The 15,525-nt window shown below is 32.0% G+C and overlaps 1 protein-coding gene across 2 annotated transcripts in view; it reads left to right on the forward strand.

The window, feature by feature from the left end:
- Nucleotides 1–15,311, forward strand: part of DACH1 (dachshund family transcription factor 1) — a 408,633-nt gene extending 393,322 nt beyond the window's left edge. For both annotated transcript variants that reach the window (XM_020290319.2, XM_076009384.1), the window contains one exon: nt 12,581–15,311. In XM_020290319.2, coding sequence (XP_020145908.2) covers nt 12,581–12,618 — 38 coding nt within the window. In that variant the 3' untranslated portion in view covers nt 12,619–15,311. The remainder of the gene's footprint in view (nt 1–12,580) is intronic.
- The last annotated feature ends 214 nt before the right edge of the window (nt 15,312–15,525 follow it).

Below are 15,525 nucleotides of genomic sequence, written 5' to 3' on the forward strand. Positions count from 1 at the left end.
ACTCAGTGAAAAAATGTGAAAGCTATTTCATTGAAGTTTGCTTATAGTTTCTCAAGGTTAACACTAGACCAGCATTTCAGTTCAGCGTTGTATAAATATGTTAAATAAAGTTCTGGAGATTTAGAATTTTATTCACCCACAATTACCTGCCTAAACAAATATAACCTTTATAAAAATTACCGAATTAGTCATGCTATACAAAAAAGTTGAAAATGCTAAACTTAAAAAAAAATGATAATTTTTTCCCCTCCAAACATAAAAAGAAAATAACTAGGCTTTGACAAGAGCTGCCCTTCTAATTGCTACCTTTCGTGCTTTTTCTTAGAGATAACATAAATTTATTCTGAAAACTCAATTTATTCACAGGATTTTACCTGTTTCCTGCAGTTCTGAAAAGATACAAAGGCTTGAATTGAATAGAATCGATCCTGTTTCCCTTCTCTGCAGCATACTATTTTATCAAACAAGGAATCACTTTTCTTCTACATTTTTTTAATTAAGCACAGTAGATAATTTTTCCATTCATCACTTAGGTTCAGATATGCACTCTAGTGATTATTTCCTTCCGTCCCTGTTTCTTAGTCTTCTTTCCCCTAGAAAGAAATAGAAGTATGGAGAAAGTAATAAGAGATTTCTTTTTGTTTCACTTTGCTGAAATTGGGAGGTCTCACCTTCCAATCAGGACAAGGTAACCTAAGTGCAAAGTACCCTATTCTCACTTGCTGGTACATTAACCACTCTGATGGTTTCTTGCTTCTTACTAATGAATGTTTAATTAGAATGCACATGCAGAAATACTTTACCAAAGCAGTTCTACCAGCAATATATTTTTTTCTTTATTTACAGAAGCAAAACAAAACTTTAAAAGATCTGTGCTCTACCGTTTATTGTTGATAAACTTTTAAAAGATAACCTAATATTTGTTTCAAACAGAGTTAACAGAAATTTCCTTATACAAACAAACGCACATGAGAATATGCAGTCCTACCTAAGTAACAGGTAATAGAGTTAAGCAGACTTCATAAACTTTACAATTGTAAATTTACCATTAAAACATGATGGACCAATAGACAGAATCTAACTTATGTCCACATCCTCAGTCCAGTAAGTCTCATGAATCTGAACCTTGTTTTTTCTGAAGAACTCTATTAAGAAAATCACTAACCATTTATTTCCTATCTAGTATTTGAATAGGACTTCTCAAAAGTCTCATTGCTAGACAGAAAACATATTTCTCATGGGACTACTGTCCACATAATCAGTGAAATAGTGTATGATAGATAGTAGAGAGTGTAAATATTTAAGTACTTATTAATAAATCTCTGATATTGCTGATATATTGACATTTTATTTCACTGAGACAAACTATTTTTTAAATTTGTATTTAAAAACTTAAACTTACAAAGAAGTCCAAGAACAGTATAAAGACTGTCATATATTCTTTATCAAGATTCATCTATTATTAATATTTTGTTTCCACATGCTTTGTCATTTTCTCTGTCTACATAATATTTTCTGAAGCATTTGAGAGTAAGATGCATACATCATGGCCCTATAATATTTACCCATACTTTTCCCAGGGAGTATTTACTATCAATAAAGATGTTCTCGTATACATAAATACAGTATATTTATCAGTTCAGTAAATATTTCATTGACAATACTTTTATCTGATCTGACATCCAAATTCCAATTTTGTCATTTGACCCAATAATGTCCTTTACAGCCTTTGTTTCCCTTCATTACTAAATTCAAATTAGGATCATATGCTGTATTTTGTTGTCATTTCTCTTTAGTCTCTTTAATCTTGAGCATTTCCTTAGCCTTTTAAAAATAATTTATAAAATCAACATTTTTGAAGAATGCAATCCTTTTCTTAATAGAATGTTTCTCATTCTGCATCTGTTGGTTTCTTATGATTAGGCTCAGGTCATGTGTTTCAAGCCAATATACTACCCAATGGGGTTGGGTTCTTCTCAGAGTATAACATCTAGAGCCAAATAATATTCATCTTGCCCTCATTTTTGTGATGTTAGTTTTAATCGTTCCTTCGATATATCTTTATTGAGCACTTTCCAGGTACCAGCCAATATTCAAGATGCTGGAAATACACAAATAATGTACATTATATGCTCTTATGGAAATTATGGCCAGACTTTAAGCAATTTCTCAAAGATAACGAAGCAATGTACTTGGTGTAAGAAGGCAACTTGGTAGTGATAACACTGGATCCTTTGACAAGTGCATCAGACAAAAACAAGAATTAGGTTCTAGCAACACAATATATGTATGGTATCATAACTCTGTCTATGTGAGTTTAGGCCAGTCATTCATGAGTAAAACATTTTGTCAGAAGGGTTTTCTTAACATTAAAACATAAAATTGTCTATTATTTGTTGAACAGATAGTTGATGATGGTGATTTCTTATTAATTTTGCTTGGTTGTGGTCATGATGATACAGTTTTAAGAACGTTCAGTTCTTGAATATATTTGTGTTCCCACTACAAGGTCTAGATTTCCACCCCAATTGTGGAAGATTCTTGAATACAGAAGAAAATATCTTTAGTAACCAGCAAAGAAGACTCATATTGCCTTTGGTAGTAAATTCCTCTTTGCCTGCAGAGGGCATCGGCATCACAAGTGAGCCTCTTCTTTAAGATATTAATACTAACAACAAGAAGGTCATTTACAGGAGGAACTGAGATACTGTAAGCAGATCTGACCATTTAGGAAAAGTATTTTGCCTAGGGCTAGAGTTGACTAAATAACTCTGAGCTATCTAAGATTAACCATAGCCATCTGTAGATCTTCAAATATTTTCTTTTCACATTCTTCTGTTCAGGGAATTGCTGATCTATTTAGTTTCCCATTTAGGAAGTATGTTGTAATTGAGATCAGCTTGCCCACTGAGGATCCCTTCTAGCTCCACAATTCCTAGCATCTACTTACTCCTGTTTCAAATTGTCAAGTTATCAAAGGTTGATTCTCCCCTCATAATTTGTGCTTACCTGAAGTCTGATATAAAGTTCCTTTACATAGAAATGACAGAGTTTCATTTTTACCGTCTTTGTCTTAAAAGGTAATTACAGGCATACCTCATAGATATTGCAGGTTTGGTTGCAGACCACCACAGTAAAGCAATATCACAATAAAGCAAGTCTCATAATTCTTTTTGGTTTTCCAGTGCATATAAAAGTTATAATTATGCTATATTGTAGTCTAGTAAGTGTGCAGTAGTATTATGTCTAAAAAACAATGTACATACCTTAATTAAAAATACTTTTGTGCTAAAAATTGTTAACAATCATCCTAGCATTCAGTGAGTTGTACCAACTAAGTTTATGTAATATTCTAAATCTTTTGTTTTCATTTCAATAATGTCCACAGCATCTTCAACAAGAGTACATTTCATCTCAGAAAAAACAAAACACTTTTTTCGCTCTTCCATAAGAAGCAACTCCTCATTTATTCAGGTTTTATCATGAGATTATAGTAATTCAGTCATGTCTTCAGGCTCCACTTCTGATTCTAGTTCTCTTGCTATTTCCACACATCTGCAGTTCCTTCCTCCACTAAAGTCTGGAACTTCTCAAAGTGATCTATGTGGGTTGGAATCAATGTCTTCCATATTCCTGCTAATGTTGATATTTTGATGTCTTCCATGAATCACAGATGTTCTTAATGGCATCTAAAATGATGAATGCTTTCCAGAAGCTTTTCAATTTATTTTGTCCACGTCCATCAGAGAAATTACTATCTATGGCAGCTGTAGCCTTGTGAAATCTATTTCTTAAATAATAAGACTTGAAAGTCCAAATTACTCCTGGGCTACAGAGTGGATGTCGTGTTAGGAGGCATTAAAACAACATTAATTTCCTTGTACATCTCCATCAGAAATCTTGGTTGATTAGATGCATTGTTAATGAGCAGTGATGTTGTCCATTGAATCTCTTTTTGTATGAGCTGTAGGTCTCAATCATGAGCTTAACATATACAGTAAACCATGGAAATGGATGTGCTGTTATCTAGGTTTTGTTGCTTCATATCTAGAGCGCAAGCAAAGTAGACTTAGAGTAATTTTTAAGGGCCCTAGGATTTTCAGAATAGTAAATGAGCATTAGCTTCAACTTAAAGTCATCTGCTGCATTAGCCCCTAACAGGAGAGTCATCCTGTCTTTAAAGGCTTTGAAGCCAGTCGCTGACTTCTCCTCTCTAGCTATGAAAGTCTTAGATAACATCTTCTTCCAATGGAAGGCTTTTTTGTGTACACTGAAAATTTGTTGTCTAGTGTAGCTACCCTCATCAATTATCTTAGCTATTACTCCTAGATAACTTGCTGCAACTTCTACATCAGCATGTGCTGCTTCACCTTGCACATTTGTGTTATAGAGGGGGCTTCTTTCCTTAAACCTCATGAACCAACTTCTTCTAGCTTCCAACTTTTCTTCTGCAGCTTCCTCACCTTTCTCAGCCTTCATAGAATTGAAAAGGATTAGGGCCTTCCTCTAGATTAGGCTTTGGATTAAGGAAATATTGTGGCTAATTTGATATTTTATCCAGACCACTTGAACTGTCTCCATACCGGCAATAAGGCTGTTTGGCTTTCTTATAATTCATGCATTTACTGGGAGTAGTAGCTTTTAACATCCTTTAAGAACTTTTCTTTTACATTCACAATTTGGCTGTTTGGTACAAGAAGTCTAGCTTTTGGTCTATCTTAGGTTTCAATATCCCTTCCTCACTAAGTTTAATCTCATATCTAGCTTTTGATTTAAATAAGAGACATGCAACTCTTTTTTTCACTTGAACACTTAAAGGCCATTGTAGGGCTTTTAATTGTCATAATTTAATTGTTCAAAAAATGGAGTAGAGATGGGGGACTGGATGAATGGTGGAGTAGTCAGAAAACATACAACATTTATTGATTAAGTTTTCTGTCTTATATGGGTACAGTTCATGGAGTCCTAAAACAATTGCATTAGCAACATCAAAGGTCAATGATCACAGATTACCATAACAGATATGACAATAATTAAAAAGTTTGAAATACTGTGGGAATTTCCAAAATGTGACATAAAGACATGAAGTAAGCACTTGCTTGATGCAGGGTTGCCAGGAACCTTCAATTTGTAAAAAATGCAACATCTGCAAAACACAATTAAATGAAGTACAATAAAATAAGGTGTACCTTATCAACTTCTGTATTATTGCTTTAGGTAATCTCTTGTTCTCAGAACATATTTCAAACTAGCCTGTGTTCTCTCATGCATTTATTTCAACAGAACTAAAAAATATACAAAAGCAGTTCTTGATTATAATTTTTTTGCCATTATTAACCACAATCAAGAACTTTACTTCATACAAGCCTTATAATAAAATATATTATCTACTGTGATTTCAAGTGATGGAGCCATGTTGGTCTAGCAGGTAATTCGTTATCTACTGCCAATACTAGTATATCTGGATTGTACAAAGTACCTTAGTTGTTGTGTTTTCCTGAACACAGGCCTTGCCTATTCTCTAAACCAGCACCAGGTGCAAATGGATAAAGCATACAAAAGGGATATGAGGCCTAATCCTCTCTTACCTTGACCCAAGTGTGTGGGTTTCAGGTTCCTCAGCTATAACCTTGAATTTTAAAAAAAAGTACAAAATCTGTTGCAACTTTTTCAGGTTTTACTTTTTAATTTTATTTGAACACAACCTTGACTATATTAGTATCCAAACTTCTGGAAATCACTTGTGCTGTTATTATGTGCATTTCATGAGAAGAAATGATATTTACTTAGTGTCCTCTTACAAGTGGGCCTCAGCTGAACATCAATCTCTCTTAAAATATTTGTCATGTTAAATGTAGACTTTGTGTCTCTACTTCTTTGCTTTAGCAGTAGCAGAATGTTCTTACTCTAAATATAAAATTAATTTAAAAAAGCAAAAAACAACATTTTCTTTAATTAGCTTCTTCCTTTGGGGGTTTTGGAAGAGGGGTTATGACTTGACAAAGATCCTTCCCATCTGTTCCTGTTTGTTTGCTTTTATTTTGACTTCCTTTCGTTGTCTTATCCAGTATCGCATGAATCATTAATATTTGTTTTCATCACTTGTTTTGGTTTCCTTTACTCCACATGATTAAGACATTATGTTGAGAGAGACTTAGTGTTACTATATTTTACATTAACCTCGGATTCTTTAAGTAAATATTAAACTTTCTAGATATATGATCTTATATGGTTTCCCTCTACAATGTTAATATTTTCCTCATCTCTGGGATAGTAAGGCATGTCCACATACAAATGTTTTGTAAAAGCAGCAAACATCATTAGATTACAGGTGTCCGGATATACGTTTTGAACAAATAGATGATATTTTTAATAAAGCTAATTTCTAACAGAAAATGCAATTCTTTAAACCCTTTGTACAAAAGACATGTTATAGATCTCTGTGTATGTTTGTGAGGGAGTTCTATTCAAAACTAGGATATATATCTATTTTCATATTATGTGATATTTTTCGCTAGCATATTCCCTTGTTAATGATTTTGCATGATTTTCACACAGGGAATGAATTGGATTTTTAGTGTCACTCAACTAAGCAATTTGAAATTGTTCCAATTTATATATCATCTTCTAATATAAAATCTTGTTATATAATGTGATTGGTGTCAAACAAACTTCACTAGTTTTTAAAATAAATGATCAAACTATTCAATACTCTATTTTTTATATAAATAAAAGTTAAATTTAGTGTTTGTCTATATTTATTAACCATTACCAATAACTACATATAATAATACATGCAAAAAATTAAACTTAATAAATGAACACAAAACTAAAAATTTTGTGACAGAATCCTTATTTCTCTCTCCTCAACTACAGGAAAGAAATAACACATAGACTCTATATACTTATTAGATGTCATTTGACCATTTCAACTTTAGTAGTAAAATCTGAAATCCATTTTTACAAAGAATTAAAAATTGTTTTCAACTTATTGTCTGCGTATATAAATCTGTATAATAGTAAACAGCATGCAAAAGTAATAATGTAATAATGTAATAATCTATTCAGTGATCTACATACTTTTTTATACACCAAATTATAGCTGTAAGCATCAAATCACAATGAACTTTGAAACTATTAGGAATTTGTAATTTAAATAGTTTTGTTCAACCTCTACTCCCAAATGCTTTTAATTAGAACAGATTTTTTAATTAAGTACTCCCATGCACAAAGTCGAGCTTGATGATTTTCCTGTCATATCAACCTCCCATACAAAAGCAAACAATCATCATGTTAAAGGAAGGTCTTTTCTCTGAAACAAGGCTGTAACAATTCTAGCTGTGCTTTCAAATTGTTCAAGTGAGGCTCTGCAGACTAAAAGGAAGCCCTTGCCCCTAAAAAGACAGCAAAGAATAGATTGAGGAGGCAATGAGACTATAATGGTACTTAGTGTATAGGAGTCAATCCCATAACAGGGTGTTGGAGACATCATATTTCCTCCTGTGACAGTCCAGTTGCTTATTAGAGGAAAAGTGATATAGTGGAATGGACATGAAATTTGGATTCACATAAATATCAAATCACTGCACTTCCATTTGCTAGCTCTGTGAAAATATATGACACTTAACCTCTTTGAGCCTTGATAGCCTTATTTGTATAAAGTACTAAGAATGCCTATTTTGTTGATTCATTGGGAAGTTGATATTTAAAATACATATAGCACCTAGAACACAGTAGGTGCTCAGAAAATGTTAGCTTTAATGATAATAATCATCGTTGCCATTATTGCCAATATACTTGATCGAAAGTTAAGCTTTTATCCATTTACAACATCACGGAATAATTGTTTGGTAAGCCTGGCTCAGCATCAGGAGCAAACAGGAAATATATTTTTTCATTGGCCGACATATGAAGATTAAAAAAAAAGAAGAAGAAGAAGAAACAGTGTAGGAAATGGAGGATAGCTGTGAGATTATCTAGTTAGGGGGTAAGTATGAAGTACAAAGGGCAACCTTTAAAACAAAATATATGAATAAGTGCTCTGAGTTTCCAAATGCAAACAGCAGATCTCTGAATAACGGGGCTTCAGCTATGGAAACACTCTAGGGATTCCAATAATCTCTTTTCTGCAGCTCGTTTTTTGCAGAGCTTTCTCCATGGCCTCCTGACTTCTCTTGCTGTTTGAAGAGGAGAGAGTATTGGAATCATTATTATATAGTATAAAAACATGGTGCAGTTTGGATTATGGACCCATATATCCTTGCTAGCACCTTTGCAATTCACCTTTCATTCAGGTGGTTTGTTATCAGAAGCCTGAGATAAAACTACAGCCCCATAATTCAGAGGCCTGCTGTTATCTCTCTGGGTATGTCCATACGTAGCTATTTACTGTGGGTTGTAGGGCCAATATAACTTCTCTGAAACAATACAAAAAATTAGTTTAAACTTGTATTCCTACAAACTTTTCATCATCTACAAGTACGTTTCAATAAAGATGGCAAAATTAAAAGATAGAATTGCTTTTAAAGTAAGGGGCCATACAGGAAGGGAGAGACAGTTACTCTTCCACAGTCTGTCTGTGCCAGGTGTATTTCTGCCTCCAGTTGATTCTAAAGCAAAGAATCTCTGATGTCTAATAATTTTTAATCATAGAGAAATACTATACTGTGACAGGTGGAATCTATTTTATAGCTGGCATCTTTAATGCTTGATGCATTTATCCATCTGTTGGGAACATTAGTCAAAATTTAATAGGAGACATATTTATTAAAGGTGGAATTAAAATAGATCAGGTGTTGAGCACATAAATATAATGTATATAATTTTTATACATGTATTTTATATATGACCCATGGTAAAGATACTTACAAAGTAATTATTACTGGTATATTTTAAAAATCAGTAGAGTTTTATTTAAAAATTTAATTTTAGACAGACTTTGAAGTTTCTAACATGCTAATAATTTTTTATTATATAGGCATATTAATTCCCTTCCCCAAAAGTTTAACTTTTGAGGCCACATTAAAGCTTTTAATGCAAGCATCATGCTGAAGTATTCTCATTCTAATACTGGCAGAAAGAGAGCAATGGCTATTGATTCCATGGGCCTCACCATGTATGTGATAGGCTCACCTTATGTAAATTTTCAAAGAAAGCTAAGTGCTATGGATTTAATTTTTAGGGTGCATATATTGGGGAATAAATAGTGGAGCTCTACTTAAAGAAGCCAGTAGGAGAGAACAGAAGAATGCGTGAGGAAGGAGAGGGCCCTTGTCTTGTAGGATTCTAGAATATTCCAGCACTATACAGAGCTTGGTGTGCTGTAGAATCGAGAGGAGGAGAGGGTCACTCATCCAAGAGAGAGTGTTTAAAAAATATCATTGGAGTGGATAAAAAACAGTACCAATTTATGTATCATCTTGTAGATTGTGGTGAATAATTTGACTAGTCATGTAAATGTGGACCTTTTAAAATAACTATTCATGGTTAATGGATTGTTTGTATATATCCACTCTTTGCTCCTAGATTCTTTCCACCTTATGTACTATAAACATCACCAAATATTAGAAATCTATTTTAATACTTTAATTGCTTTTCTTCAATGTACAGAGATTTAGCAGGTCCATAGTGAGCACTGAAATGTTAATTTTGAACGAATTATTACTTTTTCACAGAGTTTGTAAAAGACATAAGTTAATGGAATTTGAATTTTAGAGAAGTTGAGAAGGTCTCTCTTCCTTCTGCCTAATCCTAGGAAATATTGTGTATTTTTTAAAACTTGGAATAGGAATGATAATCTTGATATACCTGAATACATGATACAAAGAATGAAATAAATTGAAAAGAGAGCTAAGTAGGGATGAATAAATTAAGAGACTAAGATTTATAAAGCTTTGGTAAAAGTATCATCACTCTATCTCTTTGGTTATATCTATATTCTCTATTACTAGATTTTTTGAAAATTTCTTTATGTAATAGAAATTTTTAGAATCAAAGTTATCATTAAAGAGGTCCAATTTTTAGCCAGGTGGTGGTAAGTGTGTAAAAGGCTGAAGTTTTTACTTTGTTTATTTTTATAATATTAAGTTTATTAGGCTTATTTAGTGAGTAATTGAAGCTTCCACTAATATGAAATCACAAATAATTATATATTAGTACACTCATGTAAGTGAAAAGGCATAGTTTTGTCTGACGAGTGAGTGTAGTCAAGCTAAACAAATAGAAGAAACCAGACCAAATTGCATCCAAAAACAATAAATATTTCAAAATATATTGATATGTTACTGCCATGTTCTTACTCAGAAAAATATTTTATGTAAATTATATGGCTTTGATATTGCTATTTGATTAAGGCTTGATTTAGGAGGTTCCTATCTTTATTTAATATCACAATGATTACTGCTGAGCTATAGTAATATTTAGTATCAATGAAAGACTCTAGTTGGGGACCAAAGGAGGTAAAACACTTTTAGAGTAAATATCTTGGGGGGATTATTCAGCACAAAGGAGGTAAAACACTTTTAGAGTAAATATCTTGGGGGGATTATGGTGCATGTCTTTAAGCCATTGTCCAAAATTAGAGTTCAGTTGGATTAATAATATATTTTTATTGATTAATTTTATACCTTATACCCAAAGGTGTGTGCTATTATGGGGGAGCAGATCTTCATTGTGCTCATTATATGTTTCAGCTATTAAGAAGAACTGTGATATATGATAGTGGAACTGGAAAAAAATATTTAGAAGCTTTCAAGTGATTTTTAATATTATCATTAACATTGTACTAGATTAAATTTTATAAAAGCAACTAATATTAGACACAAATTATTAGAAATTAGCCAGTCTGAGACTAATCTCATGGACATTCCTAACCTCGTTGAGGGAAAATGGTGACTTTGGGATATTAATAATATAATACTTTAGATATGTATATTATTCAATATCTAATTTGTGTAAACCACATGAAACCTATCTCTGATTCATTCATTTGTTAAACACATTAAGGGAATATACCGTAGTTCCCTCTTATCCATAGTTTTACTTACTGTAGTTTCAGTTACCCCTGGGGGTGGTTCAGTAATATTACAGTATTTTGAGAGAGAAAGATCACATTCACGTAACTTTTATTATAGTATCTTGTTATAATTCTATTGTATTATTATTATTTTTAATCTCTTACTGTGCCTAATTTATAAATTAAACTTTATCATAGATATATATGTATAAGGAAAAAAAACCATATATATAGGGCTTGGTGCTATCTGGGGTTTCAGGCATGCACTGGAAGTCTTAGAACATGTCTTCCACAAAAAAGGGAGGACTACTGTATACTAAGTGCTTGGGATATATCAATGAACAAAACAAAGAGAGTTTTCTATCATCTTTGGAGGAGTATTACAACCCTATAAATGAAGTTAAGATATAATATGAGATAGGAATATAGAATTTGGGCACACTTATATTTATATGAAGTATAATAAAAATGATTTAATGTTGGTGATTTTAAGTTCCTTACTAATTACTATATCTACTATAGATTGTAAATGCACTTAATTAGCTTAACGGTAAATGTGAGGTCTGCAACTATTTAGACTATCTTTTGTATTTTCTGAATCTAATGTAAGTTATTTATGTTTCTTTATATTTTAATTCTTTAAGTTACCAGAGAGTTTGCAAACATTTGTGTAGCAATATACATTTTTCAAAGTTTGAAAAACTTTCCTTTTGTGGTTGTTCTACCTTCTACTGTAGGTGTTAAAATTTGAAATTTAGACATATTTCACACAAATATGTCCAACTTCAATAAGCCCATTTCAATAAGTAGACAGTTTAGAGGGTAATATATTAGATAAATAGGCTTAGGTTTTGTTTTGTATTTTTAATGTCCATTTCTTATTTTTGCTTCATTCAAATGGGTTTATTCAATGTGTCTAAGATTTTCTTTTCTTTTCTTTTTCACATAGCTGTGTGTTTCTTCATTGGTAAAAAAAAAAAAAAGTTAAACGATACACACTATTTATATTTTAACATTTAATTGTTGGCTTAATCTCACTTCAAAGTGTAAAGGCTATAGTTCATTGATAGTGATAAAATAACCTAGGTGGCTTTCATATAAATAGCAACAAATGTGTACAATAGATACATTACATGGTATATTTAACAACACTGCTAAAGAGTAAAGATGGGAGTTCAGTCTTTCCTGATGAAGATACACCTGAGTGCGTTCAGAGAGAATTTGGTTCTGCAAGCTTGGAGGAAGTAATTGTTATTCAACAGAAATCAACTAGCTTTGCATATCAGTAAAATACACACACATATTCTTATCTATTTTGTGAGTGCTCTGGAACTGATAGCAAAATAGCAAAATATATATTTATGAGAACTAGAAATGGTGTATTCTTTTCAATCACATAAACTCAATGTAATTATGAAATTAACTCTGAGAATATATGAAAAATGTGACTTCCTAAGCAAATAAAGACAGAATAAAACCACAAATTTTATATCAGGCTACATAGTTTTTATATCGACATTTGTATACCAAATGCCATGTTATTAATTATTTTTATTTCATTTCTAGATGGAAGACTGTATTTGAAAACTACTGTCATGTACTGAATCTTTCCTGTTGAAGAAATCCATGTTATAATAAAGAACTTTGCAGTCAGACATTCGTCATGGGAAAGTTTGGAAAAAATAAAGTCCTTTTGAAGGGAACTTCCTCAATTTTGTGTATTAATGTTCTTTGAAAGTTTAAGTATTCTACAGAAAAACAAAAAAACATTTTCTCCATTGATTTTCACCTGTGGTCCATACCAGAGACCTGAGAATGTTTGTAAATGTACAAGTATCAAACTTCTTACGGTTAATAACTGCAACTTGCTGCTGGACACTTGTATACAGAGTTAAAGGCAGGTCTAAATGAGACCTAGCTTTTTTTTTTTTTTTTTTTAATGGAATGAACCATTTTCCTCTTCTGAAAATTCTGTATCTGAGCACATCAAGAGACTCTTGTAGCAGTGGTTACCCAGATTTACAGAATTATGTCCTCCAGAAACCAGCAAGAACACTTGGCAATGAACTTGTAGGGGGCATAGAGGATTCTGAAAAAAAAAAAATAAATAAAGAGTAATATTCTGTTACATTCAATTTTAAACTCTCTAATTGTGAGGTTTCTCCTGAAGATTTTTTTCACATACTTTCCAAAAGACCAACAAATGGATGTTGACAACAACCCAATGAAATAACATTTTGCATATCTGAAAAGAAGCATTGAATATAAGCCAAACGGTTTCACTGAAGGTCTTTTTTTTCTTGAAAATAAAAATATATATATATAAATGTAACATGTTTTCATTCCAAACTGATAGTGGTATATAGAATTAAAGATAATAATGTTGCTTCTTATTCAAGCTGTTGGTCATATGTACAGTATATAAACATAAAACACACAAGGAAGGTATTATGTATGCAGTAGTATACTAGAGTTTAGGAAAATGAAAATTTTAGAAAATATGTTTTGTCACCCTGTTGGTCAGAAAGACGTCTTTCTGGTTTTAACGCATGCAGGCATGTAAATATTTGTCTGGAGTCACAGTATTAATGAATGAGATCTTAAGCATCTGGTGACATCAGAACTCTGTGTCAGCCACTTTTATTTGTATATTGAACTCTAGTTAGTGCCCCAAACAGCACTGTTGATAATGGATTGTGGCTAAACAGTAAATCAAAACACCAGAAATATTTTTATATGTTAATGTCATATTATGTTAATGTTGCTGAGAAACAGAACCTAACCCTTGATGTACCAGTCCAATACCATGTAGCACTGAGTGAAAAATAAAGTTAAAATGTGTTGTGCTTCCCACCCTGGACAGAGGGAAGGGTGGCTACGTGTTATTTTCACTGTCTTTTTGAAAGTTACAGTACGTGTCTTCACTTTTGTGCAGAAAACTGGAAGTAAAGCTGCAAACAGTGCTTGTTATACACTAAAGTTACCTTCTGTTTGTTTTTACATGTCTAGAGTTAACACCTTTAAAGACTGATATGAATCAGTACAGTCACTGTATGTTTTATGATTTTTTTCTGTCATCTTAAAATTTTATGATCATAACATTATTTATTACCATAAAACAGCAAAATCTTAAATGTCTAAGAAAACTAGCTTAAAATGCTTAAAGATAGTTCTGATTGGGTATTAATTATTTGGTTAAAAACATAACATTATTATAGATACTCTGGCACTAAGTTTCTATTCCTTTTAGGTCTTCCTTGCAATACTGGAACATAATTCTTTTGTGTAGCTTGCTATTAACCAGCTAAGCCCATTTTTAATACAAAAAAAGGTTAAATGTACAGTTCTTATTTTAGCTTGCTTTAAAAGGGAGCAATATTTTTTATTTAAAGTATTGTTAGTAAATGCTTTGTAGAAACTTGGTTTTCTAAGTATAGTTCTTCCATAACCATCTTTTGTTGTTTAAGCACAGGAGATTCTATTCCTAGTTATGTGTATTTTTCCCCCTATATGCAGTCTTTAAAGGATTACAACACTTAAAATTGGATGGACTTGTGGCAAGCTTTTGAATCATACATTTTTTGAAAGATTTTTTAAAAAGCCTACAACTTACATATGTAGTAGAATCAGCCATTGCTCTGCTCCTGGCATAGAGTCACCTGTTAAGTGGGTTGAATAGTTTTAAAATACATACTTTCAAGACTTTTGAGAATGCTTTAGTGTTTGGTTTGACATAAAAGGAAGTTTTAGCAAGTATTAAAGGAAAAAGCTATCAGCTGTATGTTAAGAGAGACTCTTACTAACATGTTGTAAATATTACAATTCATGAAATGTTATTAAGTCTATAACTTAATTTCCCCCCCTTTTTTAGTTATACTGGTTGGTTTGGAAATTTGTGTTTTGGCATAAACAAGTAAAATTGTGCCCATTTTATGGTTTCCATGCTTTTGTAATCCTAAAAATATTAATGTCTAGTTGTTCTATATTATAACCACATTTGCGCTCTATGCAAGCCCTTGGAACAGAACATACTCATCTTCATGTAGGACCTATGAAAATTGTCTATTTTTATCTATATATTTAAAGTTTTCTAAAAATGATAAAAGGTTATTACGAATTTTGTTGTACAAAATCTGTACAAAAATCTGTTTTTACATCATAATGCAAGAATTGGAAATTTTTCTATGGTAGCCTAGTTATTTGAGCCTGGTTTCAATGTGAGAACCACGTTTACTGTTATTGTATTTAATTTTCTTTTTCTTTTCAACAATCTCCTAATAAAACTGTCTGAAATCTCCCTGTGACTTTATTTACAGTTCGTCTTTATTAAATTTTGTGAAATGCATGGCATTGAAGGAATATTTACTTTCTAATGGGAGGCATCTAAAAACAACATAAGTCAGCTCTTTGCAATGCAAGGGGAACAATGCTCAATGATTTTATTTAACATGCAACTGCTTCTATCTCTAATATGAATTACTGTGGTGAAAAACATCATAAAAGCACACTCT

This window comes from Microcebus murinus, chromosome 13, assembly GCF_040939455.1.
Source record: "Microcebus murinus isolate Inina chromosome 13, M.murinus_Inina_mat1.0, whole genome shotgun sequence".
Classification (NCBI taxonomy): Eukaryota; Metazoa; Chordata; class Mammalia; order Primates; family Cheirogaleidae; genus Microcebus; species Microcebus murinus.